Source organism: Dermochelys coriacea, chromosome 6 (assembly GCF_009764565.3).
Source record: "Dermochelys coriacea isolate rDerCor1 chromosome 6, rDerCor1.pri.v4, whole genome shotgun sequence".
NCBI classification, from domain to species: domain Eukaryota; kingdom Metazoa; phylum Chordata; order Testudines; family Dermochelyidae; genus Dermochelys; species Dermochelys coriacea.
In genome coordinates this window covers 6373064-6388284 of record NC_050073.1, presented here as the reverse complement: position 1 = coordinate 6388284, position 15221 = coordinate 6373064, and the positions used below count along the sequence as shown (strand labels likewise).

At 49.2% G+C, this 15221-nt stretch overlaps 1 protein-coding gene across 3 annotated transcripts; it reads right to left on the bottom strand.

Moving 5' to 3' along the window:
* Positions 1 to 1167: 1167 nt before the first annotated feature.
* LOC122460774 (zinc finger protein 311-like) lies at positions 1168 to 14402 on the bottom strand. Of its 3 annotated transcripts, none has more exons than XM_043517333.1 (6): positions 8724 to 10050; positions 7756 to 7834; positions 5827 to 6034; positions 4820 to 5056; positions 3811 to 3912; positions 1168 to 2642 (listed from the first exon to the last, which is right to left on the bottom strand). In XM_043517333.1, the coding sequence occupies exons 1-6, from the start codon at positions 8801 to 8803 to the stop codon at positions 2584 to 2586; spliced, it is 765 nt and encodes a 254-aa protein (XP_043373268.1). In that variant the 5' UTR covers positions 8804 to 10050; the 3' UTR covers positions 1168 to 2583. The 3 variants fall into 3 exon arrangements, with proteins under 3 accessions (XP_043373268.1, XP_043373269.1, XP_043373270.1); XM_043517334.1 differs by having other exon boundaries at positions 1168 to 1935; positions 8724 to 10044; XM_043517335.1 differs by lacking the exons at positions 7756 to 7834; positions 8724 to 10050 and adding an exon at positions 13993 to 14402.
* Between the last annotated feature and the right edge of the window lie 819 nt (positions 14403 to 15221).

Below are 15221 nucleotides of genomic sequence, written 5' to 3'. Positions count from 1 at the left end.
CTGACAGCAGCATCCACGCACATGGACTTGTCTTCACTAGGGTTTTTTTTTAAATTGTCTGGTTTTTTTTCACCTTGAATTAATTGGTTGCCAGTTAAGTCGAGGCCATTAATCCCCCTTTGGAACCAATGATGAAAAATGTTTCCTCAAATGTCCTTTTCAATGCTTGTTTTGTGTCTCTGAATTATTATTTATATTTAAGGCTAAGATTTTGTCATGGGTATTTTTAGAAAGTCACAGACAGGTCACAGGCAATATTGAAAAATTCACGAAAGTCCATGACCTGTCCCTGACTTTTACTAAAAATATTCTTGACAAAAAGGACAGGCTGGGCAGCTGTGTGTGGCTGGGAGCTCCAGGGTCCCCCTCTGCTGGGGCTTCTGAGCTGCGGGGGTCCCACTGCCTCCTGTGGTGGCCCAGAGCTGTGGGGGGTCCCCCTGCTGCCCATGGTGGGCAGGAGCTGGAGGGTGCCCCTGTGCTGCTCGTGGTAGAGGGGAGCGTTGGGGGTGCCTCTGCTGCCTGTGGCGGAGGGGGTGGCAGGGGACCCTGTGGCTCCCAGCCGGCGCTGGCTGAAGTCATGGAGGTCTTTGGAAGTCACGGATTCTTTGACTTCCCTAACCTCTGTGATTCAATCACAGCTTTATTTTTGATCAATAATTACTGGGTTATTAATACCCCGATCCTGCCAGCACCTTCTGCCCAGGCTTAGCATTACAGCTGAGAGTATCCATCCCCCATCGAAAGCAATACCCCTCCTTGATCTCTTGCTAACCCTCAAAGAGCTCCTTCAACCTTCGTCCATACCCCTACCCACAACAACCTTAGCATCTCTACTGCTCCCCCAGGTACCCCCTTAATACCCCCTCCAGCATCCCTGGAGATTCCTAACATCCAAGAGTCTGCCCTATAGGACGCCCCAAACTACCCAGCTATGAAAGCACACAACTACTCCCCCAGCACCTCTCAACCCCTCCCCCAATGCCATCTATCTCCAAGTAGCCACCAGCTCTCCCACAGGCACCCTGTACCCATCCAATCCACCCTACTTAGCACCCACCTACCTTCTAGCTTCCCCAATACCTCCCTACCACCCAGGAGCCCTAGCACGCACCTACCCTCCAGTATCTGAAGTCAGTGCTGCCCATGCAATATTTTTTTAAAATGATTTAAATACTTTTTGTTTTCACTTTGAAGGGCAGGCTCACGGGCAGACCCACGCAGCACAGAACTGCCCATTTCAGCTTGCCAGGGTTGTAGGTTTCTTCTTCTACTAAACTGTGTCTGATGTCTGTGAGCAGTGAGTGCCGTCCCATGCCGGCCACCCACCACCACCTGGGCCATCAGGGCATATGGACTCTCAAGTGCTGGGCGAGGTGCGAGTTCTGGATGAAGCTTTTCCCACACTGTGGGCACTTGTTGGGCCTCGCCCCTCTGTGGCTGAGGCAGTGCACCTGCAGGTTGGACCTGGAGACAAAGCTATTCCCACATTGGTAGCAAAGATGCGGCCGGTCGACTGTGCAGGCCCCGTGCTTGAGAACATTGGAGCTTCCGGTGATGCTCTTGGTGGTCTCGGTGCAGGCATGGGCCATGCAACGGTGCATGATGGAGTTGCTCTGACAGCAAAACTGGCTGCAGTCAGGGCACCAGTAGGGGCGCTCCCCCCGTGCAGGGCTTGGTGCTTGATCAGATTGTAACCCTGGCTGAACTGCAGCCTGCAGGCCCTGCACGAGAATGGATTCTCTACAGAACGGTTCCTCCGATGCATCTGCAGGGCCGAGGTGGTGAGGAAGCTTTTACCGCATTTGGGGCATGGGTGGCACTGCTCCCATGTGCTCAGCAGCTGTGGGGAAGGGACATGGGGCAGCGCCACCCTCTCGAGAGCTTCCTACTGCCACCACCTCAGCTCCTTGCCACCTCTCATGACCCTGACGCTGGCTGGAACACAGGAAAGCCAGCTGTGAGGGGTTGTCTAACTCGGCCCTGTCCTTGGAACCTTCCACCATTATAATGGCCATCTCTGTAGTCTTGCCTGTGGCAAAGCATTCTCGGAAGCTTCATCCACCATGGCAGCCATTTTACCAGCCCTACCTGTGACAAGGCATGCTGGGAAATACAATCCACCATGACAGCCAACTAAACAGCCTTGTCTATGGCAAAGCATGCTGGGAGAAAGGGCTGGGGGAATATAGTATAAAAAGCAATACCCTTTTGGCTGCCTACAAAGAAGACTGAACTGAAGTGCCCAGGGTGGAAGTCATAGTTTTGGAGTGAAATCCAGCCATTTTATACTCTGCTATCAGAGCAGGGGCAGGACTCGGCAGGGAAGGGGAGCACAACTGAGACCTTCTCAATGGGCCAGAGAAACTCCTGTCCCTTATTTGACCTTCCATTCTACTTGGGTCAATCACACACAAACCCCTGAGCTCTCTGGACTCAGCCAAACTGCCTGGATTGCCCTAAACCAATGGAAAAAACATGGAATGGGGCATTCGGGAATTACAGCTGCTAGACCAATATATTTGATGCCATTCCAACCCTTCCCCCCCGCGCCATTCCGGTAGTGGTATTTTTAGACTGCAGTTCTTAGGGCAGCGCTTTGCCTTCTGGTCCAGTATTTGTGCAATGTCTGGAGTGACAGGGCCCTGCAATGACAGCGCATGCAAAATATCACAATAATAAATAAATTGGCTCCAGCACAAGTTACTTTCTTTTAATGCACCTAGTGAGCCAGGGCACTGACTCTCTCTCTCTCTCTCTCTCTCTCTCAGGCTCAGTCCCCCACCTATAAAACAACAAAAATAATCCTTCCTTTTGTATTCTCTATTTAGAGGGTAAACTCTGTGACAGGGACTGTCTCTCACTGTGTGTCTGGGCAGCGCTCAGTGCAATGGGGTCCCGATCTCAGGAACTGTATGTCTATGCAGCACCTGGGCACAACGGGGCCCTGATCTGAAGTTAACCATACTATAATAATTTGAAGGGGACGTGGCATGCCATTTTTGTGGGGGACAGAGATTGAGCTGTTAGACACAGCTCAGAAATCCCCATCGAGTAGCTGCTTCCTGGCTTTGTGCTCAGACGGTCCCTGATACTCTCCAAACTGTGTCGAAAAATTTTCCTGCAAATTTGCCTGCCCAACCATGGAACCAAAGTTCTTAGACTATAATTAGAGCTGAGTGAATAACTGATTTTGTAGTTCACAGGCTCAACCAAAAAATCCCCCCCACAAAAAAGTGTTTTAGTTTTGAACCAAAATTAGGTTTTTTCCAAATTTTTCGATCAAACTGGAGAACTTGAAAAAATTTGGTTTCAGATCTACAGAAACCTTTTGGCTGGCATAACATAGATTTTTTTTTTTTAAAGTGTTTTGTTTCAATTCAGTTGTTTTTGGGTGTTTTTCACCCTTTTCTTTTTTTTTTTTAAACTGGACAAACTTCAGAAAAGAAGAAACGAAACATTTCAAAATAGTCACCTCAAAACCTTTAGAGGTTTTTTTAAGTGTTTCCCATGGTTTTTTTTTTTTTCCAGCTGAAACTACTAATTGAATTCAACCCAAATTCAGGAATAGTTTTGGAGCCACAAAAATGCATTTTTTTTTTTAGTGAAAATCATATTTGTCCAAAAAATGTCACTCTGATTTAGTTACAACACCCCTTGGCAGAGGGGCTGGCGCTGCTAGCTGCAGAAAGGCGGCTGGGGACATGATGGTCTCTCCGGAGGGATCAGCTGGGAACGGAATACGAGTGGGAGAACTGCATCCCAGTTCTGTGTTCGGGATTATGGTGGGTCCGAGTTGATCCAATGTTTTACCTGTAGTGTGGCACCTTTTAGGGGTGGGCAGGGGATCCGGGACCCACGGCACCTGCCCTTGCTCCATGCAGGAGATTACATCTGGCTTGGGAACGTGGAACCCTGTGTGCGAGGCAGAGAAAGGACAGAGGTGACAGGGTGGGATTCTCAGCAGCGGGGGAGGTGTGATCCCCATGGGAGGGAAGCGGCATCTGGGACCTGCTGGGAAGGGTGACTCCTGCTGGAGAGCCTGAGATCAGGGCATGCACAGGGAAGCTATGTTCTCAGGGAGGCTGTGGGTGTGTAGTGGCAGCAGGGGCTGGGCAGGGTAGTGCCTCCTTTCTCCCCTACACCGACAGCAGCCTGGCCAAGGGCCGGTACGAGAGCCCATCCCCAAGAACAAGGACAGGCAGATGTGGCAGCTCCCATGAAGGGATTTGCACCAGGCAGGTCCATTCCTGGATCTCCTTTTAGATAGGAAGTGACAGCATCTCTGTAGCAGGCGCTGCGCACTAGGCACCAGGGGGCTGACCCCATAGAAATAAAGGGAATCGAAGAATGTGCCCATCCAGCCCGGCCTCCTGGCTAACCCGGCCAGAGAATCTCTCCCAGCGATTCCTGCCTCCGGCTCAGTAACTCCTGGCTGAGCTGGAGCAGGGCTTTGGGACAGAGATGCCCCATCTCCACTGACAGACTCCCAGTGAGGGAGAATCCACCCTGTCCTGAGGGGAGCTCTCTGTGGTTCATTCCCCTCCCAGATAAACACTGATCCCCAATTCCCAGCCAGAATTCATCTCCCGTCTGCTCCCAGTCAGACCCTGCCTTTTGTTAAAGAGCCCTCTCTTCCCAGCAGTCCCCTCCCTGTGTTGGTGCTTACAGGCTAGGATCCCATCACCTCAACTCCTCTGGGACAAACTAAAAACATACCAAACTCCTTCAGATTCTCCCTGGGCTGCTGGCTTCCCGGGCACCAGGATCCCAAGCACCAGGAGCTGGCCCAGACCTTCCCCCGAGACGCACAGCCCCTTACCCAGCGACTGGAGGCTCCAATAGTTCTCCAGCATGACGTCCCTGTACAGCTCCCTCTGCTCCTCGTCCAGCAGCTCCCACTCCGCCTCCGTGAAGGTCACAGCCACGTCCTCAAACTGCATGGGCCCCTGCAGCCCCCGGGACTCCCCTCTCAGTGCTGGCTGCTCCAGGGACCCTTGCCCCATCTCCGTCGCAGGTGCGGGAGAGGAGTTGAGCTCAGGCAGCAGCGCTGGAAATGCTGACAGAAGGAAACAGAGCTGGATACGGCTCAGCTGGAGGCTGACGAGAGCGAGCGACGGCCCCAGCGCCCAGGACTCCACTCTGCAGCGAGGGCAGAATCCAGGGTGGCTGGAGACAAGGAGGGGCTGTGAGAGGACTGGGCCACATAGGGGTAATTGGGAGGGAAGGCAGGGGAGATGCAGCCTGGCATAACGGGGCAGGTAGTGGGGTGGGACTCAGAATACCTGGGTTCAATTTCTGGCTCTACCACCACGGAGCTGCTCTTTGACCCTGGGTACGTCACTGTGCCTCTGTTTCCCCTCCCAACTTTTGTCTGTTTAGACCTAAGCTTTTCAGGGCAGGGACTGTGTCTGTGCAGTGCCTGGCACGACGGGGCCCGAATCTTGGTCGTTCTGTATCTGTGCCTAGCACGACAGGGGCTCAGGCTTGGTTGCTATGTGTCCGTGCAATGCCCAGCGCAACAAGGTCCCCAATCTCGGTCACGGTGTGTCTGTGCGATGCCTAGCATGATAGGGCCCTGATCCTGTTGGGGGTGCTGCTGTAACTCAGACAAAGGGGGAGACTCCCTGCTCAGGGGTGGGGCACGGGGCTGATCAGTTACATCCCCTCCCTGCACTGATACCAGCAGACCACTGAATTGTCCACAATGTGGCCACAGCATTGCAGCCTGCCCGAATCAGCCTATGCCCTCCATATGCCCAGCTCTGGACACACCTCTCCCTGTCCCTTGTCAGCCCCCCACATTCTGCCCCATACCCAGCTTATTACCTATTTCCTGGAGGGGCTGGGGTGCCTCTCTGGGGATATGTGGTGTATTGTTCTGGGGTCCTGGAGGTTCACCCTGTCCCGCATCCTGGGATACACACTCAGGATGGGGCTGCAGCCACTTCATCTGGAAGCCAGGATATTCCCATAATGCCCCAGGGGATGCCATCTTCTCTGAATTCTCTTCCTTGACGTTCGCACCCACCACGACCTGGGAAAGAGCCAAACATGTCAACGTGGAGCTGGGGCTTGGGACCCTCTAGGAAGAGTTGGGTCTGAGAGGGGAGATGGCAGGGAATATCCCACTGAGATATGGAGGGGACACAGACTCCAGGGCCAGCAGGGGGTGCTGCAGGGGTTTATGGGAGAGAGAGGCCAATAGTCCTGGCTTGAGCCAGTCTGCATCTGTCAAAGCTTCCCCCAGACACAGCTCTGCCAATGCCCCTCATTCCCAATCTGCAGCCATCCTGCTATCCCAACCCTGGACACAAGTGGATTGAGCTAACTCTGGAATAAGAGTGTCCACACATAGACTTAATCAATAGTTAATCCGTTTTATGTTCACCCACCACCCCCCACATATACCACCTTATTCTGGATTATTTACGTGTCTAGGCAAGCCCTAACCTCTCACTCAACGGCATTTTTTGCAGCCATTAAATCATTTTTGGAGCTCTTCTCTGCACCCTCTCCAATTTTTTCAACACCCTTTTAAAAACACTGACACCAGAACTGGCTGCAACATCCCAGTATCAGTCTCACCAATGCCATATACACAGGTGAAACCACTTCCCTGCTCCTCTCCTGTTTATACATCCAAGGGTCGCATTAGCCCTTTTTGCCACAGCATCACACTGGGAGCTCATGTTGAGTTGCTCGTCCACTGACCCATAAATCCTTTCCAAAGTCACTGCTTTCCAGGATACAGTTCCTCATTCTGGACAAGGCCTGCCTTCCTTGTTCCTAGATGTATAACTTTGCATTTGGCTTGACTGAAATCCAGATCACTCTGTATAATAATTCTGTCCTCATTATTTATCACTCGCCAATCTTTGAGTCACCTGCATATTTTATCAGCAGTGATTTTGTATTTACTTCCAGATCATTAATGAAATAAAAGTGCTGGACCAATGCCTGCAGAACCCCACGAGGAACACCGTCATTCAATAAGGGTTCTCCATTAATGACTGAGATCTATCAGCCAGCCAGTTTTTAATCCACTTAGTGTGTAATTTACGGATATGATATAGGCTGAATTTTAAGTCAGAATGTTGGACAGCACGAAATCAAATACCTTTTACTGAAGTATACGTCTATTACATCTATGCAGTTATCTTTTTTGACCAAACTTGTAATCTCATTAAAGAATGAAATCAGTTTTGTTTGACAAGACCCATTTTCAACAAAAAACCATGATGACTTGCCTTAGATATAATCCCATCCTTTAATTCTTTATCTGACATTATTTTCCATTCCATTATTCTGCCTAGGGTTGATGTCAGGGTAACCCAGGTTGTCCTACTTGCCCTTTTTAAATATTGGCACGTCATTGGCTCTCTTGCAGTCTTCTGGATTTTCCCCAGTATTCCAAGACGTATTAAAAATGAACAACAGCAGGCCACAGATCTCCTCACTCACCTGTTTCAGGACCTCTGAGTGTAAGCTATCTGGGCCTGCTGACTTTTAAAAATTTATTCCTACTCATTTTTTTTAACGTCCTCCTTGGTTACTAACAGTCTAGAAAGTATTCCATCATTGTCATACGATCAGGGTTTCCAACTTTCCAATGGCTAAAAACCGGGCACCCCTGCCCCACCCCTGATGATCCGCCTCTTCCATAAGGCTCCGCTCCCTACCCTGCCTCTTCCCCCTTACTTCTCTCCCCCTCCCACCCTCCATCACTCACTCTGCCTCTCCACCCCGAGGACTCACCTGCCACCCGCAGAGCTGGGCTGGGAGAAGCTCACATGGAGCCTGCCCGTCTGCCCAATCGGGGGACAGCGGCTGGGCTCTGGTTCAGAAAAAAAAGCATAGTTAGCACCCGCGGAGCCTTTTAACACTCCCCTTTCCCATTCTCTCTCTTCAGTGTCCCACTGTACTGAGCTTTTCCTGATTTCACTAAGGCTACACTACCACATATGTCAGCAAAACTTATGTTGCTCAAGGATGTGGAAAAAAACCACCCCCCCGAGTGACATAAATTTCGCTGGCATAAGTGGTAGAGTGCTCTATGTTGGCGGGAGAGCTCTCTCCCATCAGCACAGAGTGGCTACACAAGAGATCTTACACCGGCACAGTTGCATCGGTATAGCTATGCCATTGTAACGTCTCTAGTGTGGATATGGCCTTAATCTCCCCACTGACTTATAATTAAATTAGAGTTTGGTAACATAGTACAGAGGAAAATGATGGTGAGATTTTATTCTTTGATCTGATCTGTGCAATAGTATTTGCATAAACCCAAGGTAGATGTTTAATTTAAATGTTTCCAGGCATAACAAAAAACATTATACGTTTATCCATTCTGTTCTACTGAAACCTAATCACTTATCAAGTCTAAAGGACATAGGCAAAACCTTTCAAATTTCACCGTCTAAAATTAGGCACCTCAATTGGACACTTTCATAAAGCTAAGTAGGTTTTCAGTGGTGCTGAGCACCCACAAAACCTCTGAAAACCAGGTTGCTTTTCTGTGTGTGCTTTAATATATGGTTAGGTGCCAAGTTGTAAATTTTTGGACGTCACCAGATGCTGTATAATGTATAATCTTTCATACAAACTTTATATCTTCTTTATACTTCACGAGATGTTAAAAAACAAAAACAGTGCAAGAAACTCCCTAGTACAGCCACAAAGAACTTTCATGAGAATAGCAACTTAAAAACTGTTTAAATTTATACTTCTGATATTTTCTTGCTGCTGCCACAAGCTCCTTAGTCGCTTCTGTCTTCAAAAATCCAGCAAACTCGGCACATGTCATTTGATAGTTGAAGTGCACAAATAGCTCAGCTTTTGCCACGTCCACTTGGAGCCGATTCCTTTTGTTGGTTCCTTTTGTTGGTTCTTCATAACACTGAAAATGCCTTCCACAAATGTGTTGCTGGGTGGTGTAGCAAGCACATGCTGCACAATTTTAAGTAAGTTTGGGGCCTCGCAGCGCTTAAAGAATTCTACCCACACCTCGGAGACATTTTGGTGTTCTTGTTGCTGCCAATGCAGTGTCGATTCAGCATAATTTGTCAAACTCTTTAGCATCGGTAGCACATCATTCAGCGTACACATTTCTGTAAATAGTTCATCTCCGTCCACTTGAATGTCCAAGCTTGCAGTCAATTCGTCTAGCTCAAGAGGTCTGTCCAGATTGAGGGGCACACACAACTTATAGAAAGAGTTTTCACTGAAATCAAACCACTTTTCCAGGTACTGTACCATGCGTGTGTAAGCCCGTTGGGCATCTCCAACAAATTTATTCTGCTTGTTAGGTGGTAGTTTCTTCAAGAACTGTGTCACCTTGTACCCATAGAATGCTCTCTCTTGTCGATTCTGAATCTCTCTCCTCAGCTTGTTGAATTTAGTATACAGTTCAGTTACCTCAACGTAATCACTCTCAAGAACCTTTATGGTATTGTTAAATTGGCTCATAATGTTGTGCACAAAATAGATGTACAGCTCGGGAAGTGTAAGACTTTCATCGTTGGACACTGCATGCTCTTGCTCAGAAAGGAAGGCCCATATTGCACGGCACACATTTTCCTCTCCTTTGCTCACAAAGTAAGATTTGAGTGCTGGCCAATTCTTCAGTAACCTGTCTACTGCAGTGAAAAGGATCAGAAAACGTGTAGATATATGGGGTAAGATTTCTGAATATTCTGTCCCCATGAAGTCAAAGAACTCTTTAAGTTCACTAATATTCTTTTCACTGGATGAGAATTCACTGAAAACATTGATGACCAAGTGCTCTACATCATAAGAGAGCATTTTCAAGCCATGTTTCGCCGCATTGTTTAGTATGTGAGCACTGCAATGCCCTGGCACAAGGTTTGGTAAATCCAACATTCATTTTAGGTGCACAAAAACAGACTTGTGTTTTCCAAAATTAACAGATGTATTGTCTGCTCCATACGCCACAATTTTATTATGTCTCAGACCGGCATTTTGAAGACAACTTTTTAAGTTGTTTGCAATTGCCTCTGATGTTTCGTCTGCATCCTCAAAAAGGTCTATGATCTTGTAGGTGTTTGTCTCTGTCTGAGGGGTTGGAGCAAATGCGGTTATATCGTAGATCTTGGCTGTAGACAATGGATCGAGTGGTATGATCTGGATGAAAGCTAGAGGCATGTAGGTAGGAATAGCGGTCAGTAGGTTTCCGATATAGGGTGGTGTTTATGTGACCATCGGTTATTAGCACCTTAGTGTCCTGGAAGTGGATCTCTTGTGTGGACTGGTCCAGGCTGAGGTTGATGGTGGGATGGAAATTGTTGAAATCATGGTGGAATTCCTCAAGAGCTTCTTTTCCATGGGTCCAGATGATGAAGATGTCATCAATGTAGCGCAAGTAGAGTAGGGGCATTAGGGGACGAGAGCTGAGGAAGCGTTGTTCTAAGTCAGCCATAAAAATGTTGGCATACTGTGGGGCCGTGCGGGTACCCATCGCAGTGCCGCTGATTTGAAGGTATACATTGTCCCCAAATGTGAAATAGTTATGGGTGAGGACAAAGTCACAAAGTTCAGCCACCAGGTTAGCTGTGACAGTATCGGGGATACTGTTCCTGATGGCTTGTAGTCCATCTTTGTGTGGAATGTTGGTGTAGAGGCTTCTACATCCATAGTGGCTAGGATGGCGTTTTTAGGAAGATCACCAATGGACTGTAGTTTCCTCAGGAAGTCAGTGGTGTCTCGAAGATAGCTGGGAGTGCTGGTAACGAAGGGCCTGAGGAGGGAGTCTACATAGCCAGACAATCCTGCTGTCAGGGTGCCAATGCCTGAGATGATGGAGCGTCCAGGATTTCCAGGTTTATGGATCTTGGGTAGCAGATAGAATACCCCAGGTCGGGGTTCTAGGGGTGTGTCTGTGCGGATTTGTTCTTGTGCTTTTTCAGGGAGTTTCTTGAGCAAATGCTGTAGTTTCTTTTGGTAACTCTCAGTGGGATCAGAGGGTAATGGCTTGTAGAAAGTGGTGTTTGAGAGCTGCCTAGTAGCCTCTTGTTCATACTCCGACCTATTCATGATGACGATAGCACCTCCTTTGTCAGCCTTTTTGATTATGATGTCAGAGTTGTTTCTGAGGCTGTGGATGACACTGTGTTCTGCATGGCTGAGGTTATGGGGTAAGCGATGCTGCTTTTCCACAATTTCAGCTCGTGCACGTCGGCGGAAGCACTCTATGTAGAAATCCAGGCTGCTGTTTCGACCTTCAGGAGGAGTCCACCCAGAATCCTTCTTTTTGTAGTGTAGGCAGGAAGGTCTCTGTGGGTTAATATGTTGGTCAGAGGTGTGTTGGAAATATTCCTTGAGTCTGAGACGTCGAAAATAGGATTCTAGGTCACCACAGAACTGTATCATGTTCGTGGGGGTGGAGGGGCAAAAGGAGAGGCCCCGAGATAGGACAGATTCTTCTGCTGGGCTAAGAGTATAGTTGGATAGATTAACAATATTGGTAGGTGGGTTACAGGAACCATTGTTGTGGCCCCTTGTGGCATATAGTAGTTTAGATAGCTTAGTGTCCTTTTTTCTTTTGTAGAGAAGCAAAGTGTGTGTTGTAAATGGCTTGTCTAGTTTTTGTAAAGTCCAGCCACGAGGAAGTTTGTGTGGAAGGTTGGTTCTTTATGAGAGTATCCAGTTTTGAGAGCTCATTCTTAATCTTTCCCTGTTTGCTGTAGAGGATGTTGATCAGGTGGTTCCGCAGTTTCTTTGAGAGTATGTGGCACAAGCTGTCAGCATAGTCTGTGTGGTATGTAGATTGTAATGGATTTTTTACTTTCAGTCCTTTTGGTATGATGTCCATCTGTTTGCATTTGGAGAGGAAGATGATGTCTGTCTGTATCTTCTACAGCAACCTCTACATCCTCTACAGCAAACAGAGATCCACTTCCAGGACACTACGGTGCTAATAAGCGATGGTCACATAAACACCACCCTATATCGGAAACCTACTGACCGCTATTCCTACCTACATGCCTCTAGCTTTCATCCAGATCATACCACTCGATCCATTGTCTACAGCCAAGATCTACGATATAACCGCATTTGCTCCAACCCCTCAGACAGAGACAAACACCTACAAGATCTCTATCATGCATTCCTACAACTACAATACCCACCTGCTGAAGTGAAGAAACAGATTGACAGAGCCAGAAGAGTACCCAGAAGTCACCTACTACAGGACAGGCCCAACAAAGAAAATAACAGAACGCCACTAGCCATCACCTTCAGCCCCCAACTAAAACCTCTCCAACGCATCATCAAGGATCTACAACCTATCCTGAAGGACGACCCATCACTCCCACAGATCTTGGGAGACAGGCCAGTCCTTGCTTACAGACAACCCCCCAATCTGAAGCAAATACTCACCAGCAACCACACACCACACAACAGAACCACTAACCCAGGAACCTATCCTTGCAACAAAGCCCGTTGCCAACTCTGTCCACATATCTATTCAGGGGATACCATCATAGGGCCTAATCACATCAGCCACACTATCAGAGGCTCATTCACCTGCGCATCTACCAATGTGATATATGCCATCATGTGCCAGCAATGCCCCTCTGCCATGTACATTGGCCAAACTGGACAGTCTCTACGTAAAAGAATGAATGGACACAAATCAGACGTCAAGAATTATAACATTCAAAAACCAGTTGGAGAACACTTCAATCTCTCTGGTCACTCGATTACAGACCTAAGAGTGGCTATCCTTCAACAAAAAAGCTTCAAAAACAGACTCCAACGAGAGACTGCTGAATTGGAATTAATTTGCAAACTGGATACAATTAACTTAGGCTTGAATAGAGACTGGGAATGGATGAGTCATTACACAAAGTAAAACTATTTCCCCATGGTATTTCTTCCCCCCCCCACCCCACCCCCCACTGTTCCTCTGATATTCTTGTTAACTGCTGGAATTAGCCTACCATGCTTGTCACCATGAAAGGTTTTCCTCCTTCCCCCCCTCCCCCCCCGCTGCTGGTGATGGCTTATCTTAAGTGATCACTCTCCTTACAGTGTGTATGATAAACCCATTGTTTCATGTTCTCTGTGTGTGTATATACATCTCTCCTCTGTTTTTTCCACCAAATGCATCTGATGAAGTGAGCTGTAGCTCACAAAAGCTTATGCTCTAATAAATTTGTTAGTCTCTAAGGTGCCACAAGTACTCCTTTTCTTTTTGCGAATACAGACTAACACGGCTGCTACTCTGAAACCTGTCACAGACAATGTTAATATTTACATATCAGTTACCTGGCATTCCTTAGAGTACAAAGTTCTGTCATAAAGGTGATTCTCAGGGATCATCTTCATTTTTCTGGACTATGTTGACTCTTACCACATGGCATCTGTTGTTCAAATCTTTGCTGAGTGTTGTGTCAGAGAAATCAATCGTGGCACAGTGGGGTGGAGGACAGTCCCCAGAGCAAGGGGCCGGGGTGGGGACAATCAGGGCACAGCAGGAGGTGGGGTCGGTCCTCAGAGTGAGGGACCGCTTCTTCCACAAGCCTCCCCCCTCATTCCTTTCCCCCCCCCCATTGCTTGCCCCCCTCCCCCACTCACCTGCCACCTGCAGAGCCAGGCTAGGAGGAGCTGATAGGAAGCCTGGCTGCTCAATCAGGGCACAGCTGTGGGGCTCTGGCTCAGAAAAGTCAGTCCCCAGAGTAAGGAGCTGGGGCAACTGGGGCCCAGCAGGGCAGGGGGGCAGGCGGTCCCCGGAGCAAGGGGCTGAGGGAGGGGCAGACAAGATCCCCTTCTGGGCAGCCCCAGTACCCAACCTACTTCAATCTGCTGGAGGCTGGAACCACTTCTCTCCGTCAACAGCTGAGCAGCTCCTCCAGGTACCAGTAGCTGCTGCTCTTGCTGCCCTCTGTGCGATTGCGGTTACACCGATAACCGGATGTTGAGTGTCCGGTCCCCTTTTCGACTGGACAAAACGGCACCCCTGGCAGTTCTACATACCATACAATTACAATACTCCATGAAGCGTCTTTCCAAAGGCAGAGCAGAAATGCCCATTGAGCCCTTCTGCCTTCGCTGCACCATCATCATTCACAATTTTCCCATCTCCAGCCAGCGCCACTGCTTTGCTTCCTAATAGACTGAGCCCACTGCCCCAGAGCTCTCCTGCAGCCCCGGACCTGGCTCAGCTGGGGGGGTTTCCGGTTCCAGCCCCGGTTGGGCTCCGATCCCCACCCCTGGCCCTGCCGCCCCCGATTTCCTGCCTCGGCAGCTGTTTCTCCTCCTGCGCTCAGAGGGGGATTCGCCCCCGTACGCCCAAGCCAGCTCCGGAGGGACCCAGGTGTCCGGGGGGGGCAGGGAGGGGCTGGCACAGGAAGATCCCTCCATTTTCCGTCCCTCTGTAAACACGGCCTGCTTTCCCCAGGCACCGAAAGATTTAGGCGCCTCCTCCACGCTTTTTAACCCTTCAGCTTCCCGATTTGGGGCAAGTGTGCGCCATTGCGCCATTGCGGGGGTTTATGGTGGAATCCCCAGCTCCTGGAGTCACGCAATCACAGGGGACTCCCCCTGCAAAGAGAAAGAGCGTTTTGTAGCCCTGGTGGTTGCAGAGTAAAAATGTGAACATTTCACCCACGCTGCCTGCAAATATAAGGTGACCATATTTCCCAAAGGGAAAATAGGACACCGTGTGGGGCTAGTCCTCCCCCTCCCCCAGCGGAGGGCTGGCCCGAGCCCTGCCTGCCCCTTGCCCAAACCCTGCCTCCCCCGCATGGGGCTGGTATGGCCACTTGCATGGACGAAGTGGTGAAGTTTCTCCTGGGGTAGGCTCCCTGTCCCCTGGGTTTTTCCACCATCAGCCGCACCCACACTCCTCACCACTTGCTGTGTCCCTCCTCTTCTCCACCCCTCTCCCCTGTGGGTATCGGGGGCATTTGTCCCATTTGCTCTTGATGATCAAGTTGGCAAGAGCAAATAGGACAAATGCCCACTTTTGCCAGAGAAGTTGGGACAGCCAGGAAAGGGCTTAAAAACAGACTGTCCTGGTCAAAAAAGTGACATATAGTCACCCTATGTAAATACTCTGAAACCAACAGATACGGCTGGGAGGGGGACATTATCTCCAGTCCCTCTATTGTTGCCTGGAGTAGCAGCATGGCCAACTCTCTCAATGTGATAGGATGTTTTCCTCAAAGTCCCAGCTCCTGGAGTCCTGTGATGACAAGAGAAGC